This window comes from Aulonocara stuartgranti (genome assembly GCF_965226115.1).
Source record: "Aulonocara stuartgranti genome assembly, chromosome: 8".
NCBI classification, from domain to species: domain Eukaryota; kingdom Metazoa; phylum Chordata; class Actinopteri; order Cichliformes; family Cichlidae; genus Aulonocara; species Aulonocara stuartgranti.
The window spans coordinates 12,602,427-12,625,150 of NC_138959.1; the positions used below are offsets into that span (position 1 = coordinate 12,602,427).

Here is a 22,724-nt window from a genome sequence, read left to right on the forward strand (position 1 = left end):
TTCTTAAGAAATAGGAAAAGACCTGACACAGGAACTGACAAATGCATCTGACTGTTCAGTTAATCCATCTACTAATTACTGAATGTTCATCAGAAATGAACTCAATGGAAGGTTGGCAAATTATAGAAGAACTAAACTGAAAAATGGAATGAAGAATTCAAATTTGAAAATTTTGCTTCAAATCACTGTCAATTTGTACAGTTTAGGTCAGGAGAGAGGTACAGTGAATGTCTACAGCCATCTCGACGACACAATGGTGACACGTTGGAGGCGGTATCATGGTTTGGAGCTAGAATTCAGCCAGTGGTGTTGGGGACTTTGTCAAAACTATAGGAATTAAGAACAGGGAAAAGTACCATCAGATTTTCATCCATCGTGTGATACCATTTGGAAAGCATCTGTTTGGCAACAGCTTCATTTTGCAGCATGACAATGATCATAAACATACTGCCCTTACATGGGGTTTTTCCATTTGTGTTTGTGCATTTGAGTAAATAATTGTCAACCGTTTTAAATTTTTCCTAGCAAAATACAAAGAAATAATGGGTGGGTCAAGACGTCTGCAGAGTACTGTAAATATTTCCACTCAAACGAATTCTTAACTGAAAAATGTGATGGCAGAATTTCTCTGGTAAGGAGCCCACACAAACAGCTAATAACAGTATCGTCAGCTTCCTCTATTTGCTCGCAGAAAATAGAAGTGTGTGAAGTTGGCAGTCTGTTAACCAAAAATGGTCACGTCATACTCTAGCTGAGCATACGCAGTCATTTCTTATTATATACCCTAACCAAACTTTGTTATTTAGTAAGGAAGTTATAAATACACAAACTAATTTCTTCAGAATAAAAAGTTTAAAGGTCCTTTCACTGTATCTTTTTAAAATGATCTGGGGGTTTTCTCTATTTTGAAAACTTCAATGATCTCAGAAATACATTTATGCGATTTTAAAATCTATTTTAAATCATTTAAAAGTTTCGTTTGGAAAATGTTAAAGCACAAAATTAAGGAGTTACTGTTTGCTGAATGTCCTTTTATTCCTCGAAGAAAGACTGTAAAAAAAACTGCCTAATTAATTGACCTTGAGTGGTGGTCTTTAATGAAAAAACATAAAAGAAATGGGTAAAATTTGGTCTCATGAGCAGAGTCTTAGTAATCAAGTCTGAGCCTGGTTAAAAGCTAAAGCAATGTCATGTGTCGTACTGATTATGAGGCAAATCTGTGATAGTGGCTACATAAACAAAAATGGCCTGACTGAAATATTCATTCTGTAAACAATCTTTTGATACAGAAGTTATCTTGCTTTCACAGGACGTGATACGAGATCCAAGAGGTGGGGTTCCCCTCTGAACCCCACCTCTCGAGTCTGGCCTTGGTCCAATTTAACCCCTGCTTTACAGAAATGTAAAGATCAATAGCTGCCTCCTGGGTGTGGTGTACTCTGTGACTTGTAAAGCAGTAAAAAAAGAAAAAAAAATGCAGGCTCAGCCATTTGATTCATTGTCGTACATGCCAACTGCAAAATATCTCAGCCATTTTGCACATCGAAACAGGCAGTAAGCCAAGGAACAACACGTTTCAGTTCCCACGGTATACTGACTTCCTACATTTGCCTACAGGCTAAAGGGTTCACCGGTAACAAGGAAACATTACTGCTATAGACTAAAGGGGCCAAGCAAGAGACAGTCGGTTAATCAAGTCTTGTGTAAGATAAAGGCTAATATATGTGCATGGCATCAAGGTTGACATGAATGTGTGTGTCTTTGCAGAGCCAGCCAGCACTGTCCTTCAGCGTGCACCAGAAAGAAAAGAGACATGCATTAACTGGATCCCAGCAGACACTATATTTAGTGAAGGAGACACATTCCAGCGCATGTGCTGATGGATGACGACAAGGTGACGATGTGACTTTGAGGCGCCAAATGTGTTGAGCCTGACGACCTGTGCTTGCCAATGCTTTTCCCTGACCTTGGGGTGGCCCATAGGACGCCCTTTCCCCCCCTCGCTGACTGCAGTTTCTCATATAATAAGGATCAGTCAAAAACTGTGATCGAGACAGGCAGCAGATAAGCACAAACTAATGACTTAAGCAATGTCAAGCAAGCCAGGGGAACAAATACACTGATTAAATGGGGACATCTCTTTTCTATGTCAATATCTACATTTTTTCTGTAAACAAAAAGCAGCAGCCAGCGACTCTCATGAGGCCCCACTTCTTAAAGGGTAAAGGAACTCCTCCCAGATCTAAAAAGTATTTTTGTTACACCATGGCAAGACTGAGGCACTTAACATGCCATGTCTGACCTTTGCCTGGGCACAACCGGCCATTACTGCAACAGATAAAGAGAGAAAGAGATCCAAAGGGAAGCTGATGGGTTCCACATACTGAAAGAGACATTTAATCCAAGAATTTGAGATGTTTGAGATGAATTTGAGGCATTTACTTACTTGATAAAAGCTGGTGGCATGTCCCTTTTCATGAGCTGGTCTTCTGTGGTTTGTACAGTCTCCTTTCCCACCTGGAAAACACAAATGAGTAAACATTAGACGCGCATAATGTAAAGAAACATGACATTTAAAGTAAACACAGTGTGTGCAATAGCACACCAAGCTGACCGTGATGGGAAGTGTTTGGGAACATACTGGACATTTCTGGCATGTCCAACTTTAGAAACTGAAAAAAAAAAAAATCCCAGCAATTTTTCACTAATCAATCAACTGCTGACAATAAAATAGATCCATCTGGGTTTTAGTGATATTAAAGGTCAGCACAATAAAATCAACAAAGTGTTATTTGATTGTTTATCCTACAATCAACTTAATTTCACTCCATATTTTACACCTTATCATCAGTGCACCTGCTGTGACTCTATGCCCCATAATTGGTCTTTACTTCGCTGGCATAGAAACTATAAGTGTGGCCAGGGACAGAGAGCACATGTGTACAAGTGCATGTTGGGAAAAGAGGTGTGCAAGCCTAAGTTACCTATTAAATAATGCATGCAGACTTTCTCCTCAGCAAATGTTTTACTTGCCAGGTACTCTGTGGCAAATAAATAATACAGGAATATATTCATCTGCCTTGTGCCTCAGTGTGGTGGCACATGTCTCAGTTTTCATGAGAGACAGATTTAGGAAAAGTGAAGTCAAAGTGTGGTTATTCTACTGGATTGTGTCCATGGGGTTCTCTGATTCCATCACACCTACTATTCTCACAAATTAGCACAATTCAAGAATAATAATCTAGATAATAACCATAAATAATAGCAAGGATACTACAAACCACTTAGTTACAAAAAAAAAAAGGCAAATTGGTTTACTTGCCTAATAGATGATACATATACTCTTATCTTGCTTTTGTTATTTATGTGCCTGCTGTTCACAGGTCTTATTATTTATAGAAAGTCTTTCACCTCTTCACAATATTCCCACAGCTTTTAGCCTGTGCAAAAGTAGTCTGACTCAACAGATAAATACTGGCCAGTGATATCACCAGATGGCATTAAAAGCAACTGTGACACATTCACTGCAGCCGCAAACTTTTCTGGGGCCTACAGGTCATCGGCCAATCTTTAACCTGACAGCTCCTGTCAGATTGCGCCAAAGTGTGAATAGCGCAGTCCAGTACATTTAACACAAGTGAGTGGGCGTGTTCACTATCCATGCTGCTCCCTCATGAAGCGAAATGTTTCCAGGTTTGGAAAACCTGTCTGACACAGAGTATTTAGGCAGATATTTTATGATATGATGGTCCCAAAGCTCACAACCAAAAATCCCAATAACAATTTCCCATTTAACCAGAAGGTGTTATGTATTCTTTCTCTGTAATATTTAAAAGCCAGTTAGCCATTATATTTACAAACTGTTAAAGATAGCACCAGTAATAAAACAGCAGACACGAGACACACCCAACACCCAAGCTTCAACTCTGACTAGTTCATCAGTCATGAGGATTTCTGTGAGTCAAAGCTTAAAGCCCCTGTACAAAATTTAAACAGGGTGGACACAGTCTATTCCAAAGCTTTTATGCAATGTGACCACAGTACATAGATCAACTGAATGTTATATGCATGAGTAAAAACTTTGTAACCACAACTTTCCTCCTTAGAGAGTCTTGCTGTTAATCAGGCAGTTTTTCAGAATGATGTCCTGTTAGTTGTATAGCGAAGCACTATTTCAACAAGGCAGCTGCTGGGGGATGCCAGGCCTTGGTACAGTTATAATGTGCAAAGCAGCTGAACGCCTCCTTGCAGCTGGCCATCCAATGCCAAAATGACTCACCTCCCCCAACCATGACCTCAGCTCTGCGGGGAGGCACAACTCACCCACGTTGAGCCGCCATGGGTGAGAGATCATAGGCATTCATCCTTACGGAGCATACTGACCAGTTTAAATGAGATGCGTTGCTGCACAAACCTTTCCTTTCACATTAATATTGCACTACAAATCAGCTGAATAGTAAAAGTGTTGCAGAGTGCTAGATTATGTGTGACGGCGTGATTTCCTGACTGTCACACAATTTACTCTTACAAAGCATTTCCAACGTGTTTCAATGTCCTGAACACTTTTGTACCCGCTAGGCAACACACCAGGAAGTTCTTCAGTTACGTTTGCGGAAATATATCTGAATTTTGGACAAGACAAAACAATTTAGAGATGTCTAATTAGGGCATGGGAAATAATGAATCCAAATCCTGGCACAACTTTCAAAGTGTTTTTTAATCTCTTGGAAGTTCCTTTAAAACAGTGACTTCTGCTTTTGCTTTTCTTATTCATGATGCATTCCTGATGCTACAGTAAGCAATCCCAGTGAGCTTGTCAGTGTGTCTGTATACAGCCACTAGAAGAGCCATTCCAGATGGTTGACGTGGAGGCAGTAATGGAGCAGAGCACACATGCATCTCCTCGCGCTGTGCTCACTGGACCTGAGGGACTCTGAGTAACTGTGGGGTTATAAATTAGGAGCAAAGGTTGTGCCAAACCAAAACTAAAGCTCAGCCGGGGAGGCTGGAGTGGCAGGGAGCATACGCCACCCTGACATTCCTCCAAAGAGGCTCTGGGAAAAAAAGCCAGCAACAACTGATGTTGGGATATTTTTAGTATTTAAACTACTTACTCAGTGCATCCGAGTGCATTTCCTTTTTCCAGTCTTATCTTGCTTTAAAGCTTTGTCATACTTCTACTGATCCACCTGCAAAAAGTATTTTGCACAGTTGCAGTAAACTAGAATGATGAAAAAAAATGTAGCTTCCTTGTGGTTTCAGCAGCTACTTGATTAAATTATTTGCTCATCAGCCCTAACAGGAACAAAGCATATGAATGCTGAAGGTCTTTTATCAACAGCTATATGAGATTATTTGCATATATGGTCTACTATTTATAGATTACATTCACTCCTTTATATCAGTGTGCTTCGAGTACTTGTTAGGTGCGTTAGGTAAATAAATCTATTATGTCAAGGGGGCTCAAGCAGCTCATGAACGACTTTCCAAGGTAAGGGTGATTGTGTAAGCTCTTCACAGAACTGTTAAAACAACACTGCTATTTATTGAAGCTCAAGTCAAGTTTAGACATGATCTGAAACTGAGCATTCATTTAACAAGAGCTGAGTCATATTGACCCCGAAGCGTCGCACAGGAGTCTCTGAAACTGAGCAAATTTAAATTTCTTGATACTGTCACTGTCTTCCTTTCCTTCCTCCCTTGTCGTGCCTCTTCCTGTTGTGTGAAGTTCAAAAATTGTTTTGCACCAGCGATCCAAACAATTTGATGTAAAAATAGAACTGTAACCAAAGTTTGCAACGCTTGTTGTCGAGCAGTTTGTGATGCCTGGCCTCTTTTACTATTTTGAGCCTCTGTCGTGATTTTGGACCACATTCCTGTGACGGCAGCAAAGCCCTAGTTTGACATTAGGGTTACAGCTTGTGATTATTTATCTCTTGATTTGTCTCCTGGGGTCTTTTGTTGGCCTAAGAGATTAATAGTTTCTTCTGTAAAACAATAGAAGATAATGTCCTTCACTAGTTACCAAAGCCAAGAATGGCCTGTAATTACAAGTCTTGTCCGACAGCAACAAAAGTTGAAATGCAAGGATATTTAATTTATAACAAATCAAACTTAATATAAAGAATAATACTGAACTGAGACCCCTGAAGCCTATACTTTGTATTTCTTTTTTCCAGATTACTTTTCTGTCAATTTTATGGTATTTTCCCCCCATTAAATTATTGATATCAAGACTTGGGGAAACAATGACATGAGGATGTCCGGTCACCAGTCATTAGTAATTAAAGCTATGACAGCCAACCCAAACCACAATAAAAATCCTCTATTTCTTGAATAGAATCTTGCAAAACAATTTAAAGAAGCACAGCTGTTCCCTCCCAGCATCTTTTTAAAGCCTTCCACAGATTTAGTGTCATCTTCTTCCAAGCTGCCATTACAACACTTTTAGCTGTGTGTCCCATTTGAGCCTAGAGTGGAAACACTGGCACTCCTGTGTTGTGAAGTAGCTTGATAAAGTGGCTGCTCCTTTAGCACAGACTCTGCATTGTTGACAGGAGCCCATCACTCTTTCTCGAGAAGAAAGGCGACTCTGAAAGCCTCCAGACTGCCAAGACACAGCCTGCCTTTCTCATGTCGGGCAGTTTTAACACAATACTGCGTTAGTCATGGGGACCTCAAAGATCTATGACTGCAAAATTCCTACAAGCAGTGCTACCGCTAACCCTTAACACCATATAAGAAAATAAACTACTACACTTGTATTTCTCAGAGAGAAAGACGCCGATTTCCACAGTAAGTGTCTCTGAACTGCAATCTGATGCCAAAGCACTCCATTAGCTACCTTTGATCAATAGTCTCAAACCAGGGAGTCCTGCTTTTTAACATATCAAATGGCTTTTGACTAATAATGATTCAGAAGGGCAGCAGAAACATTGTGCTTATGGCATTATCACACATCTTCCAAGCGGTGTCCAACATGTTTGTTTGTTTGTTCTTATTTGGATCAGTAAACACTTATGCACGGTGTGTCCAAATCCTATCATCTGCTTGAAAGTCACAAATCAATTGTTCTGCTAGGAGAGGCAAAACAGGCTCTGTGGCTAGAGAAATACATCACAACTACTATTTCACAATGCAGGAACTTTGCAGCTCACAGCCTTACTGGGGAACAGCATTTATACTCATTGTCCTTATCTTAAAAAGAAGAGTGAGTCAATAAAAAGCATGTTGCATGTGTTCACTTCCACAGAACACGGACAGCTAAAACAACACATTTAACAGATAACTTTTAAGTGCTAGAGAGGAAGCCTCAACTTCACATTTGGCCAACCAATGACGTGGTTCCATATAAAACCTATTTGTCACTATCTGATTGATATAACTATTTCCATGAAATGTAGGACTGTAACTTTACTTTATATTCCATTAAACTAGACTACAGCTCAGCTTGTTTAGCAGAAAATGAGGGGGAAACTATTCTAAAAAGACAGTCTAAAAAGGGAGCTGATGTTTTTGTTCACGTTTACATGAAAAGAATATTAATTTTCAGTTAAAATACAGACTACACTGGTGTAAAAACGCAAACTGTTGAGTTTGAAAGAGTCAAAGACTTTAAATATCCATGAATCTGTTAAAGGACACAAATTATTACTGCCTCTGTTCTCCTACAAAATATAACTACATAAGGTACATCACAGAAAGCTGAACATAGCAAAATAGCCTCGAGTAGCAGCTGATGGCTTAAAGGGGTTACTAGAACTTCATGTTTGTTCATTACTCTATCATAACTAGCATGAATGGTGTCCACAACAGAACTAATCATAAAAAGAAAGTGCCGGAAGTGTGCCGAAGAACATGGTTTGTCTGACAACGTGGAAAACAGCAGCTCAAAGGTGGAGTGGCTAAATGTTGAGGTTTCCTTGGGCAAAATACGGTATCTCCAAGTTCCTTCTGATATTCGATTACAACATGGACAGATGTGATCGCAGTGAATGTACGAAAGTTAAGTTAAAAGCTAAGAGCTCAAATAGGGTAAAAAAGAGGCAAGTACAAGTCCTTGTCTACACCTGACTTGGAAATGCATTTTATATTTCTACTACTCTCTCAATATTCTTTCATAAGTTTCAATTGAGCAATTTTAGAAAGCCACATCCGTGTTTTAAAATACATTTGGTAATACTGATTGCAGTGTTTTTGGGGAACACAAACTGCACAGGAAACAATTACAACAAAATCTTGAATTTTTGTTTCTTGGGGAAAAACCCCCCCACAAAAAAGATCACCCCAGGTGCATTTTGTGATTTGTCATGGTGTGCTCTGGAGTCATAAACACCCTGCTGCTGAGGGACAAGGGTTTCCCTTTGCTTTCCTTTCATTTGTTCAGAGTGGGGCTGACAGCTGCTGGGTATTCCTGACTTGGCTTCCTGCATTTCCTTTTCAACTCAACGCTCTGCCGTATTCTCCTATCCCAGCTAATTTTCATCAGAAAAAGCTAAAAATACACAAACTTTGCATTATGAATTGATAGTGCATGAGCATGAGGACTAGTAAGGTGTTCTTGTTTGACTATACAAACATTTCACAGTCCATAGTTCTCACATTGCTGCCAAGATAATAGAATCAAATGGAGAGCTGCATGAAATTGTTTCCCTTGACAAAATGCAGGAAGTTTGAGTACCAGGTAATAGGAAAGGGTTTCTTTTGTTGGCCTGTGAAGCAGTTTACTTAATGAGCTCATTTGTTTCCCATCTCTAAAGGGTTAGAGAAGTGGGTGATTGAAATTGCTATAAACAAAAATACTCAAATACTGATCACGTCACAATTAAGTATTTAAAAATTCCCCTAAAAGCGCCCTCGTGTTGCATCCTCTGTATTTCTTTCAAAGTTTAAGGACATTCGAGAAGATATTAAAGGCCTCCAAGAGTCTTGCAGATGTGTTGTGCAGATTGAGCAAAAAGCATGAGGCCAGATTTCTCACACAACCCACTAATCAGTGACTGCTGCCGAGCCCAGCTTCCAGTAACTGCATTTCATAAATCAGAGTGATATTTTGTAACCTCCAGAGTGTTGCAGAAGACAGTAGCTTCTTTATCCCAACAAAAACTCAGTGATCTACACAGAGAAGCATCTCCACAAGTCACGTGATCTCTGCAAACAGGAAGAAACTGGATTTTTTTTTTTAACCTTACACCTATAAAAAGGAGCTATAAAAATAATGAGCTACAACAGGCCTGCACAGCCAACCTTAAAGGCTGGCTACTGACACAGACAAGTATGCTCTCCATTTATCCCATTAGGACATTATCAAAACTCTTAGAATCATTAAAAATATCAGTCTTTTTAACAGTGATATGTGCCTCAAAAATGATTTTACTTTGTCAGATTAAAATGACTGCTAAAATTGAAAGACATCAATAAAAAAACAAGCATCAAATTTTCATGACAGGATGCTTTCTTTTAAACATTTTCAGCTTTACAAACAACTTATTTCATTTTCTTGATGTTGCACAAATGAGTGTTGTAACGGTTTACAACACTCATTTGTGCAACAAAGGCAATCGTTCTCATTGCACAAGCATATTGGTTCGGCTAGAAATCGACCAGTCAGCCACAGCATAGCCACATCCTGCAGCTAAAGATATGTATCAGGCTAAAACTTGATATCACTGACAAAAAAGAAGCTCCTGACATGTGAAAACATGGTCAGGGAGTAAAGTTGTTCATTCAAAGGATCAGCCCAATCCCACCTCCCCCTCCAAAATGGGATAAATTCCTGCCTGTTGGGAATTCTTCGCATTCCTCACATTCATCTTTAATTGAGATCTCGCTCATTGTCTCAATGAGGAATAACTACAGGGAGTGCAGAATTATTAGGCAAATGAGTATTTTGTCCACATCATCCTCTTCATGCATGTTGTCTTACTCCAAGCTGTATAGGCCCGAAAGCCTACTACCAATTAAGCATATCAGGTGATGTGCAACTCTGTAATGAGAAGGGGTGTGGTCTAATGACATCAACACCCTATATCAGGTGTGCATAATTATTAGGCAACGTCCTTTCCTTTGGCAAAATGGGTCAAAAGAAGGACTTGACAGGCTCAGAAAAGTCAAAAATAGTGAGATATCTTGCAGAGGGATGCAGCAGTCTCAAAATTGCAAAGCTTCTGAAGCGTGATCATCGAACAATCAAGCGTTTCATTCAAAAACGTTTCATTCAAAAACGCAAGAAGCGTGTGGAAAAACCAAGGTGCAAAATAACTGCCCATGAACTGAGAAAAGTCAAGCGTGCAGCTGCCAAGATGCCACTTGCCACCAGTTTGGCCATATTTCAGAGCTGCAACATCACTGGAGTGCCCGAAAGCACAAGGTGTGCAATATTCAGAGACATGGCCAAGGTAAGAAAGGCTGAAAGACGACCACCACTGAACAAGACAAGCTGAAACGTCAAGACTGGACCAAGAAATATCTCAAGACTGATTTTTCTAAGGTTTTATGGACTGATGAAATGAGAGTGAGTCTTGATGGGCCAGATGGATGGGCCCGTGGCCAGATTGGTAATGGGCAGAGAGCTCCAGTCCAACTCAGACGCCAGCAAGGTGGAGGTGGAGTACTGGTTTGGGCTGGTATCATCAAAGATGAGCTTGTGGGGCCTTTTCGAGTTGAGGATGGAGTCAAGCTCAACTCCCAGTCCTACTGCCAGTTTCTGGAAGACACCTTCTTCAAGCAGTGGTACAGGAAGAAGTCTGCATCCTTCAAGAAAAACATGATTTTCATGCAGGACAATGCTCCATCACACACGTCCAAGTACTCCACAGCGTGGCTGGCAAGAAGGGGTATAAAAGAAGAAAAACTAATGACATGGCCACCTTGTTCACCTGATCTGAACCCATTGAGAACCTGTGGTCCATCATCAAATGTGAGATTTACAAGGAGGGAAAACAGTACACCTCTCTGAACAGTGTCTGGGAGGCTGTGGTTGCTGCTGCACGCAATGTTGATGGTGAACAGATCAAAACACTGACAGAATCCATGGATGGCAGGCTTTTGAGTGTCCTTGCAAAGAAAGGTGGCTATATTGGTCGCTGATTTGTTTTTGTTTTGTTTTTGAATGTCAGAAATGTATATTTGTGAATGTGGAGATGTTATATTGGTGTCACTGGTAAAAATAAATCATTGAAATGGGTATATATTTGTTTTTTGTTAAGTTGCCTAATAATTATGCACAGTAATAGTCACCTGCACACACAGATATCACCCTAAAATAGCTAAAACTAAAAACTACTTCCAAAAACATTCAGCTTTGATATTAATGCGTTTTTTGGGTTCATTGAGAACATGGTTGTTGTTCAATAATAAAATTATTCCTCAAAAATACAACTTGCCTAATAATTCTGCACTCCCTGTAGTCATAGATATTAAATGAACACAGAGTATATGACAGTAGTTTGTGATGTTGCTAGAGTAACAATTATGGTTCGGGGCTGCACTTTTATCTCCATGCATCTGCTAGAATAAGTTAAAAATTAATCATTTGTACCTGATCTCTTCAGACAGGCTAAAGCATCCAAGACATCCTGGAATCTCACCTTCCTTTTTAGTCGGAAAACCTGGTGCAATCGTCTTAATAAGCAATTTAAAGGTATAATTACTTGCAACTTGCTCTCTGTTCGATTTCTAGGTCATCTCAGTTTTTTAACTTGATTACAGTACTTAAGCTTCTGCTCTGGAGATCTTGGACAGAGTTAATGGGGGAGGAAGTCTGTGCAACAGATGGTTTTCTAGGAAGCACAGACAATAAAGCAAATAAATGGCTTTTCTTTGAAACAACCCTATCCCGACAATGACTAAATAAAATCCAATTAGAAGGGTTCATCCTTTTCCCTAGATAGTAAAGATATACTTTCAAGTTAGACGCTTACATTTTTGTTTTCAAGCAGACTCACTTCAAGTAACTAGTACAAAACAGGTGCAAAAATGAAGAAGTTCAAAAGTCATTTTTAGGAAAACAATGAAATATGCAGGGAAAAGACACCAACAGCTAATGGACTAAAATAAACTTCTGTTTTCTCATTAGATAAAATCAAAGATAAGGGCTACACGGTGTATTTGATTACTTATGTAGGCTCTGCAATGTATGACTCATGGGACTGTTACCACAAGAAATTGCATCGGATCCTTAACTTCAGTGATCTCATAACGCTGTTCATGTTGTAATGTTGCCACAGCAACTGGAAATAATTACAGACTCGTGCAACCATTCATGCCACTGTTGGAAACATCTGATCACAATTCACAGTGTCCAGAAAGCCTGGATGATTTCATCCTAAGATAGCTGAGGATACACAGGACATTTTCATGTGCTACGACAAGCCCTGTTTTCATGTTAATTACTTGGCCGAAATAAAAGGTTTCTACACTAAAAACTTCATTCTGTACTTTTTTAACAACTGAGTGGCAGAACAACTTGACCGCTTAATATCTAAATATTAAAATGTATTACCGAGCCTTATTTAGCTCTGCTTTGGCTTTGTTTATTCAATGGTTTGTTGTAAGTGGACTGGTAATGAGCTCTTGTGCTAAATCCACCCTAATCATGGGGTTAAAGGGAGTCTAAATTTACTGCAGTCCACCCAAAATGGTCCAAAAACATGTACCATTTAGTTCTTAGACCTGTCAAAATAGAAGGTTTGCTCTTGAAAGACAGCAAAGCAGAATAGGCTCCAGCATGGGTGGAAAGGGGGTATTATAAAGGCCCTTAGAGGACAGAAGCCTGTAAACATATAAATAATGGACACAATGAGGTGCAGACCTGTTGTTTAAGAGTGGGCACTGAGGAAAAACAAAGCGTCAGAATGAAGTAAACCAGATTGAAATTCTTATAGGCCATGAACTGTAATAAATAAACTGCGAGGCAATGGTAGGCAATCCCCCTAAATGAAACATTCCTTTGCTGACGCCAGAGTAATTGTCCAAATTTATTGCCCGACAAGTGCCAGGGGTTCTGGGCTCGACCAGGCTGACAGACTGCACAACACACAGGAACCATGTCTGCCTCAATTTAGCCTGTATGCTTTTCTTTCCATATAAGCCACAGTATCTGACAGGGCCCTCGCTTCCTTTGTTACGAACTCAGCATGTGTTTCAGGATAAAATTGACAGTCATTTCCTAACTAGCTTCCATGATAGATACAATGTGGTTTTGAGACATGCCATTATAACTACATCACTGAGTCTAAATATAATTGAGGCAACAGCTGCATCTGGTGAAGGGGCTGTGTATAATTTAATGTTTTAAAAAGATAGGTTGGAAACACATAGTTAATAGGCCCATAGACAAGTTAATTACCATGTGGATAGAAAAAGATAACAGACACAAACTAGATCTGATAATGTAGCCAGATTCACTATAGTGCATCAAGATTATGTGTATGATGACAGGTTCTATTTTTTAAAAAAAAGTGTGGTTCTAGGTCATGGGGTCAATAGCAAGTGGTTTCTGTGTAACATGAGGACACACAGAGCAAATCGTGACTCGTGACTAAGGTATGAAACACACGCAACTCAAAATGAATTTTTGCAGGTGAATATTATACACACAATGTCATATTTATCAGTTACTACAAATATTATCAGTTTTTAAAATATAACATTAAGCTTAATACTGAAGGGTTGCAGTTTTTACATTAGTGCAAAACTTCCAAGCCACCCCTCATTTCTTCATATTTGATGAATGACTGAATGCATGAAGCATAAGAAAGGCAACCCACTCAAGTGATGAACCAAGGTTGTGTCCACTCCACACAAAACAACTTGGCAAAGAATCTATTTTAAACTTTGCAATCTGACAGGCATAAAATAGTATTTTCCACCACCAATGTGATTCCCGGAGAGTATTAGATGAAAAAACTGATCCGAAACATGGTCTTCAGCTGATCCATCTACTGTCCACTGAAGCCTCATTAGAAATGTTCTGAGTGGAAGGGTGGCTTTCAAGAAACCATTACGGGGAAGGGAAACAGGAACAAAATGCTGAGTTATGCCAAATTACACAAGACCTGGACTGAAAAATTAGTGGTAACAGGTCTTGTTGAAGTGATGAAATATTTGGTTCAATATTTAAAGAGGAGGTCAGGAAGCAAAAGGCAGCCATGTGAAACAAGGTGGAGGCTCCTTCATGGTTTGGGTCTGCATTTCAGCCAGCAGTCTTGGAGAGCTTGTCAAAACTGAATGAATTATGAAGGCAGAGAATTACCATTCAATTTCAATCCACCATCCAGTACCATCTGGAAGCATTTAATTGGCAACAGCTTTATTTTACAGCATGACAATGATCCTAAACATACTGCCATAGTACTCAAAGAAAAACACAGCGGCACACTATCTGTCATGGATTGGCCTCCCCAGAGCCCAAACTTCAAAATTATTAAATCAATGTGGGATCAGCTTTACAGAGAACAGAACAAAAGGCAGCCAACATCCAAAGAAGAGTTTTGAATGTCCTTGAAGAACCCTGGAAAACTATTCATGAAGACTACTTATAAGGAAAGCTTGAATAAGAGAGTTCAGGCTGTATTTAAGAATAAAGGTGATCATAGCACATATTGATTTTAAAGCTCATTAGAATTGTATAAAGTGTGCTTTTTAGCTTTATACACACTTTATTTCCACACATTTTGAACATGTTTCGATAAATTACTGCACCTACTTCTCATTTACACACTACAGCTGAGATTCCTAGTCTGGTCCTACAATCTTATGGACCAAATACACATGCACACGCTTCTTACTACTTACTATGCCCCTTTCATAACTGTTTTCACGCATTAGTAGTGCACTGATAGCTGAATATTCAAATGCATATGATATGTAGTGCAGTGATGTGATTTGCAGAACTATTCATAGATGATCACTACAGGTGCAGCTGTTCTGTGCAGCCGAGTGATTAAAGTAAAAAGTAATTCACTGTGGTCCTGTACCTGACTCACACATTACAGCAGTGCCTACGTCAAGCTATGGCAGTCATGTACAGAGGAGGAGGCAGGGCATATCTTCAAGGGGAAAAGGGCGTCACTGCCCTTTTGCCCCGAGTTAAATAACTCCAAAAAAGTTTCATGGCATTCCCTAATCCTGCCATTGAACACACATTTGGTAACCGCATTAACACTCTGCTGAGTGAAGTGTTGTGTCCAACTTCATTGGAAAGTAATGGGTGAATGGGACAATGCGACAGGTAGCCTACGACACTCGCCGAGCTCAGCCAAACTTTACCAATGTGATTTTATACAGAGAAGAAAGTTACTCACCCGAACAAGGTTACTAACGGCTGCCTGAACAGCAGCTACGGGCGCCGTCAGATCTGGGATACCTTTCCCATCAACTTCACCTTCTTCGTGCATTATCACCAGATGGGATATCTGCTGAGCCACCGGCTCCAGGATACTTTCTATCGTCTTCGTGTGAAAAACCGGCATGGTGACAACTTTAGAACACTATCTAAGTAAAAACTCTACCACCAAAGGCAGTTTTCTCCAAATCTCCCTCTACAGAAGCCTAAAACAATCCACGCACGATCTTTTCCCCCCCAGGATAGTCCTCCCGACTACAAGTACAATGAAAACATGAACGCGAAAAAACTCCCAGCCAGAGAGTGAGCGCGAGCAACCTAAACGTCAACCAACGGTTTCCGCCTTCTTCCCAATCAATGAACGAGAACGCACGCTTCCTAGATTGTGATTGGTTATTAGGGCTGCCGCTCCGTATCGGGACCGCCTTCTTCCATACTGACGAGTTTGCTAGAGATCCAAGTGCTCCCTAGATTACGTAATAGATCCTCATCATATGTCCTAAAAAGGGAAATATGTGTCTACTGTTTGAGAGGGGAGTGCGATTCCAGTAGCTGTGAATTAACTAGTCGGGCTTTCGGCCCCGCTGGCCCAGAAATCGGAGCTGTGGAGATCAGATTACAAACCCTTCCCAAAACAAACAGTATACTCCGCAGGGCACTCCGAAATTCTCCACAAAGTAAAGAAGCTGTAAATAAATGGTAACAAAGACACTATTTTCTAACCTACTTGTCAATGACTGACTAATATATAACAGCCTCTGTGAGTATACATCTCAGTTTAAATAAAGGACACCCTACACACTACTTTACCAATTTGAAGTGACCCATAGTATCTGGCTGAAAACTATTTTCCCTTATCAGAGATAACATCCGACATACTGAACTGTTTACAAACCCAGCTCTGTCAGTGGCTGGACATGGCACTTTTTTTAATTCCTTCTCACCCTCACCCTCACATCCTGAAATAACAATATTTGAGGACTGAAAACCAACTGCCAAGCAAACCAGCTAAGGAATTCCCACAGATTCCCCAGAGGGGCTACAAGGCAGCAGCCCATTGCCTAAAAAGGAAGAGTCCAAAAAGAAAGAATCAAGGAAGTTACTCTGTTTGAACCACTGTGTAAACATACAAGGGATTGACATGCTTTCCCCCTGTGTAAGGAGTTGTCATACCAAAGGTCAATAAAGAGATCCCAATTTGAACATTTGAACTTTATGTTTCGTGACACAACCTATTTTATTATTATTGTTATTATTATTCTATAATATAGTTGAATGTACAATTATTTAAAGAAATAATAATCAAAAGAGACCAAAAGGACCACCTCTGGAGGACTGCATCCTGAATATAGACTTCAAAGATGGCCTGCTGTTTCCTATGCTCTCCGATTACTAATAACGTCATCTTGTGCGTGCATGCTGGAATGTGCTCATGATGGGTGGTCTACCTTCTGCTGTCCTGCTACTCTATAGATACCTGAGCCCTGCTGCTGCATGGTGTTTAAGGGGATTGCAATCGTAAAGATCATAAATGTCCAGACTGCACATTGCAGGAAATATAGAGAGAGATCGTTTTACTATATATGGATGTTTTGTCAAAAATAACCCAAATAGTTGTAATTCTGATTTACTTTGACAATCCACTGGCTTCAGCATGGCCTTGCTGTTTGTTGTGGGATGCCTTTTTAATAATGCCTGGGCGCCATCTTCTGGCTCAGAGAATTAAATGCAGTCAGTGCATTGGAATTTAATATAACTCTTGAGCACTTAAACAGAATATAGCCATTGCAAAATACACCCGTATTACTATTTTATAGCAAGTCAAATGATCTCAGTATGTATATTTTCAATAAACAATAAATAATGAAGGCATACTTTAGTGCCACTTAGCAGAAAGTCCAAGGAAAAGCAATCCTTATTTTGTCCATAATTCAAAAACTTGCTTTTTGACCTATGCAAAGGTGAACTGATATCAACAGTAGCATCAAGACACAAGTTAAGTCTAAGAACACCTTTTCCCAAAATGTGGATGAATGAGAGTGAATGTGATGAACTGGTTGATATCTACATGTGTGTTTCTCAGCATGGAAATGTGAACCAATGAACACATGTAACTGCTTAAATAAAAAATGCTTGATGATTCATATGTATGTCCTTGTATCAATGATCAATTTTGAATGCAATAAACTTCCAGACATTTCCTCCAAAACCACTATCATCTCCTTTTTTTCATCAGTGCTTCATGTTAAAAGCTGACCTTAAAGCATGAAGACAAACATGACCTGCTAAACATAAACATGTTAGGAATGTGGGAATGGATATGTGGAGGTAACACATGTTGTAATTTTTGAAAAGACCACACGAGGGCACTAAAGTCTGCAAATGAATGAGAAATCGTGAGGTAGTTGTTGGAGAAAACTGTACGATGTCAGAGGGCAGAAGTTTTGGTATTTATAAGAATGCATCCATTTTTCAAAAAAAGATTTTGATGATTTTTTTTAAGTGAATCCTGGTTGATTGTTTGTTGACTTCTTGTGCTATGTGCTTGCAACAACAATTTTTTTCTCATGCGATCTCCCTGGACCAAATTTCATATGAAGGATTTAAAAACACAAAATGTTATCAGTAAAACTGAGTTTGTGTTCATATTTCTGAGTTAATGGTCATCCCTCTGATTTAGTGTGTTGTGTCATGAGCTAGAGAGACTCAGCAAGAAAGCGCTGCTTGAGGTGTGTGACTCAGAGCCATTGTCATGTCCCGAGAAAACGGTGCCATCAAAATGCAGAGGGGACTCACAAAATGATTGTCTGCTTATATTACTCCAATGAAACTCAAGTCTCACTTTACAATTGTTCCATTTTCATACATGTTATAATTCAGCCACGTATATGCAGTCACGTTTATGCAGCTGGCATCAATGTGACACGGTTTGTTTTGTAGTTAAATCAGGTGGTTAATTGGTAGCAGAATAGTTGATTTTCTGTGCATGTTGGATAGACTGTATCTAAAAAACACATGCATCGTGTTTGTGGGTTATTAAGATATGTGGAGCATTCTGGATGCTGTTCTTCATGCCACTGCTACATCTATTGCTAGATTTTTTGTCACATGTCATAATTTAGAACATTTGGAAATGTAGAAGCTTGACTAGATTTTAAAATAAACATTCTGGGTTTTTAAGCACTGCATTTCTAATACTTAAATGCAACACATTTACAAAGGATACACCATGCACAGCACAGCAAACAGCTTAACAGCTTAAACACCGAGCACCAAGGCTTATGACTGGCTATTATGTAAGCTACCATATGAACACAGCAGGTTTATGTGGTATGGAGGACTTGAACTTTAAAGCAAATGAGCCATACATACATTCTTTAGCAGACTGGGGAGGTCAGGTAATATCACCTCACAGTACAAAGAGACAGTGAACTGAAACCATATTGTTTCCATGTAATTAGAATAGCTGAGCTACTGTTTTAGTGTTTTAGGCTATTGTGGGCCAATATTTGAATATTTGAAGTGTCTTTTTTTAAATATACGCATAATAATGGATTACTTATATTCTTTTTATATATTCCAGTATTAGCCAGTAGTAGCTACACTTACAGTGTGACTGCACACACAGATATATTCAGGGATGAGCTTGCAGCCCCATGTAAGAAGGAAGAGACAGTGAAAAAGACATTTGACCCAGCTGCATTGAGACAGCAAATATACAGTCACTAAAGACATGAACCCATCAGAATGTGATTTCAGGGCAGTTCTCTGGGTATGTGACATTTGGCCTGAACAAATAAATGGAAACACCTACATCTGCTGCAGGATGGTTTCCCAAAACAGTATTTAGTGTTTAATTCAAAGGATGTAAACAGAGTTATCCACAAACTGAAAGAAACATAAACCTTCATGATATATAGAATTATAATATAGTGACATGTTGTGACTAAAACAGTTTGGAGTTTCTCATCATGTAAAGATAATATGTTGCAAACTATGTTAAAAATTAGTAACAGTAGTAACAGTGACAGTAACATTTTTTCTGTTAAATTTTACAAAATTATTTATAAACAAATGAAAAAAAAATTGCAAACATAAATATATGTAACATATATTATATTGTTACATATAACACATGTGAGGTAAAATAACATGAAATTAAAGCTGCAAGCAGCGTTATGAGGGCCCTCGCACCCCATCGCGTCGAGCCACACCCAACACCTAAAACCAATACGTCCAATCTGATGTCACATTGATGGAATTCATGCATTTAACCACCAGCTAACATTTCATCTCATTCAATCGTGATTATAGTCCTCCCACTAGGTGGCGCTGTAACCATTACTGACAAATGGCATAACTAACATTTCCGAGCTTGAGTCTCATCATCCCTGCGACCTTTGGGCGAGATTGGACATTGTGTTTTTGAGTGACAGCAGATTACTGCTTTTTGGCGAGTGATTGAAACTCCACGTGCCGCCATGACCACCCCGTTTCCCTGAACGTAAAAAGCTTCGCAATTTAACATCACAAAGGTCTTTAGATTCCACACACTGGAGAATGCGTCAATCTGAGGAAATCCCTTGGAGGAGTTCGTCAAAGAATGAGGCTTGAAAAGAGGGGAAAATGTCGCCAAAATTACACATTAATCTTAAAATGGCTGACTTCCTGTTGGATTTGGGATATTGCTCCAAGAGACTTTGTTGTACATCTTGACATCTTCTATAAGCTTACCAGGTTTCAGACTCATACATAAAACACAGAGCAGGGGCTGATGATTTGAAATATTGTAGGGGGCGCTGTGGAGCCATTTTGCACTATTCAATGAAAATGATCACATAACAACAAAGCCTTCATCACATTGGAGGTGTGGGCCAAATTTCAAGACTTTATAAACTTTCCAAGCCCCTCAAAAGCCACTTCATTTTTCATGGTGAACCGCGTTGCCACCAGATTTAAAGTTCAGTTTAAAGTCACAATTTTTGCACTGAAGCATCATGAGGGACTGATGGTGATATTCACCGCTTTTGAGGTGGCCACGATGAACCTGTGAAAATCAGTACAACAAAGTGAAAGACATGATATTTCCTGTTGCCACTAGGTGGCGTTCTGTGTATTCCTGACAATGGGCACATCAATCTGTGCAGGGCAGGTCTGACATCATGCCTGTAAAGTCTGGTACTGATCAGACTGGATTTCATTGAGTTATACTAATTTGTTTCTTCATGGCGAGACATGAAAGTTCGCCATGCTTTCGGGGTCACACCCTTTCGTGAAAACTCACAGTTTTCACTGTAACGCAAGACCAACTCCTTAAGGCTTTCCTGGAGAAATTTGAGGCTGCAGATGTCACCCATCACAATACTGCACCCCAAAGTGTAAAACATGACATTTCCTGTTCCCACTAGGTGGCGCTGGCCCTTATGTCAAATATGGCAGTTGAAATATGTTCAGGGGTGGAGCCTTATCATATGTGTGTTCTTTGGTCCAGATCGGACAATGTATGACTGAATGAGAGGCAATAAGATTTTCATGGCGAGTCATCGACATTCGCTGTGGCGCCACGGCCTCACCGTATCACGAAAACTCAAAAGCTCCGCAATTTAACATGGCCCAGGTGTGTAGTTGACACTGACCAAAGATGAAGCTTATACAACCAAATCTCAACGAGGAGTTCGAAAAAGTTCGAGGCATGGAAACGGCAAAATTAGAGCCAAAATGTCACCTTCACTTCTAAATTGCGGACTTCCTGTTGGGTTTGCGTCAATGGGCCCACAGACTCTTTTGTTCGACTCGGCAAGATACACATGTGTGCCAGATTTCATACATGTAGCTCAAACGATGTGGTCGTAGGGCTGCATTTAACAAGGCATAGGTGGCGCTCTAGAGCCATTTCCCAGTGCTCATATGTAAAACCATTAAAATACAAAATTTTTCACCAGACCTGGCATGTGTGCAAATTTCATGAGTTTTTGAGCATGTTTAGGCCCTCAAAAAGGCCCTTGTTTTGCCTGAATAATAATAATAATAATAATGATAATAATAATAATAAGAAGAAGAAGAAGAAACGGATCAGATACAATAGGGCCTTCGCACTCTCAGTGCTCGGGCCCTAATAAAATGTAAATTACCTTTTTATTTAAGATTCCACATAAAAGACTATAAAAACAAAGTTGCAAATTTAACACCCTATGCAGTGTTTATTTAGATAAAACTATTAAGTTTTGGTCAAAATACAGTTTTAATTATTGAAAACAGCTATAATTACTGTTCATTACTGTAATTTCACAGATTTTATTTTTAGTAGTTCTGTATCTTTTTTAAATTATTGACAAAAACGGGTAAAAGTAGAGAAAAGTAAAGCTAGAAATGCATATTCTGTACAGAATTTTTCTTAAGGTTTAAAAAAGAAAAAATATTACCAATAAAAGCAATTTTTTGATGTTTTTAAGCCTGATTATTTATATTACAGTAATGCTTGACCATAACATTTGGTAATTTAATTGTTCTTTCACGTGGAAATACTTTTAATTTACCATAAAACATCGAGTTCTCATGTAAATTAATGCTACAAACTCAAGTTAAAGTATGTAAAATGTAATTTTGCGGGATGATAAACTTACGTTATTGTGTGGGCTCAGAGTGATGGTGTCTCAGTCATTTAAATCTCAGCTAAAATAAAAGTGAATCAAATGGCAAACTGGAAAAAAATTTTTAAATTGGTGAAAACACAAAGAATGCACAAAGAAAACAGCATCAAATAACCAAACAAGTGTCTGAGTTAGGCCATCATGTGCCACCCGAGCTAGTTTAATGTGGCTTGGCACTGATTCTCCGTGACACTGAACCATACTGGAGGGATGAACATCAGATTCTTCCTAATTCTTCCCTCGTTTGTCAAGCTGTTGGAGAGCACTGTCTAACATACTGATCCAAAAATCCCCACACAGTATATGTGGCCATACATACAATTCAGATCACTTTCATTTGTGCCTGAAATGGCCAAAATCTGTTTTCCTGTAGGGTGACTGTGTTCAGCTTTAGAGAAGGAATGAGACATCTGGAGGGAGATTAGAGCAGAGCTGCTACTTTGCATTAAAGCAGCCAGCATTGATGGACTGAAGAGTCTTTGGAGTTTTTTAGGGTCCATTCAACTAGAAGAACATTACAGAGTATGATATAGTATTCAGAAATTGCATCCCTGCATAGCTACATCTCTACTCAGGGAACACCTCTGGATTGCCTCAGAGGAGGTGAAAAACAAAGCTGGTGGGAAAGACCTGTGGATTATTAGAAGAATCAGGAGAGTGCTGCTCAAATGACAAAGACATACACAGTAGGGGGGAAAGGATGATCTCCTTTTAATGTCAGAGCTGAT

General features: G+C 39.4%; 1 protein-coding gene across 1 annotated transcript in view; it reads right to left on the bottom strand.

Annotated features, from left to right (window-relative positions):
* The window catches only part of LOC309712751 (vinculin), a 28,097-nt gene extending 12,420 nt beyond the window's left edge, over positions 1-15,677 (bottom strand). The window contains exons 1-2 of the mRNA XM_082543814.1: positions 15,306-15,677; positions 2,447-2,517 (exon numbers count right to left, since the gene is read on the bottom strand). Of these exons, the coding sequence (XP_082399940.1) occupies positions 2,447-2,517; positions 15,306-15,473 (239 nt within the window). The 5' untranslated portion in view covers positions 15,474-15,677. The remainder of the gene's footprint in view (positions 1-2,446; positions 2,518-15,305) is intronic.
* Positions 15,678-22,724: the final 7,047 nt, after the last annotated feature.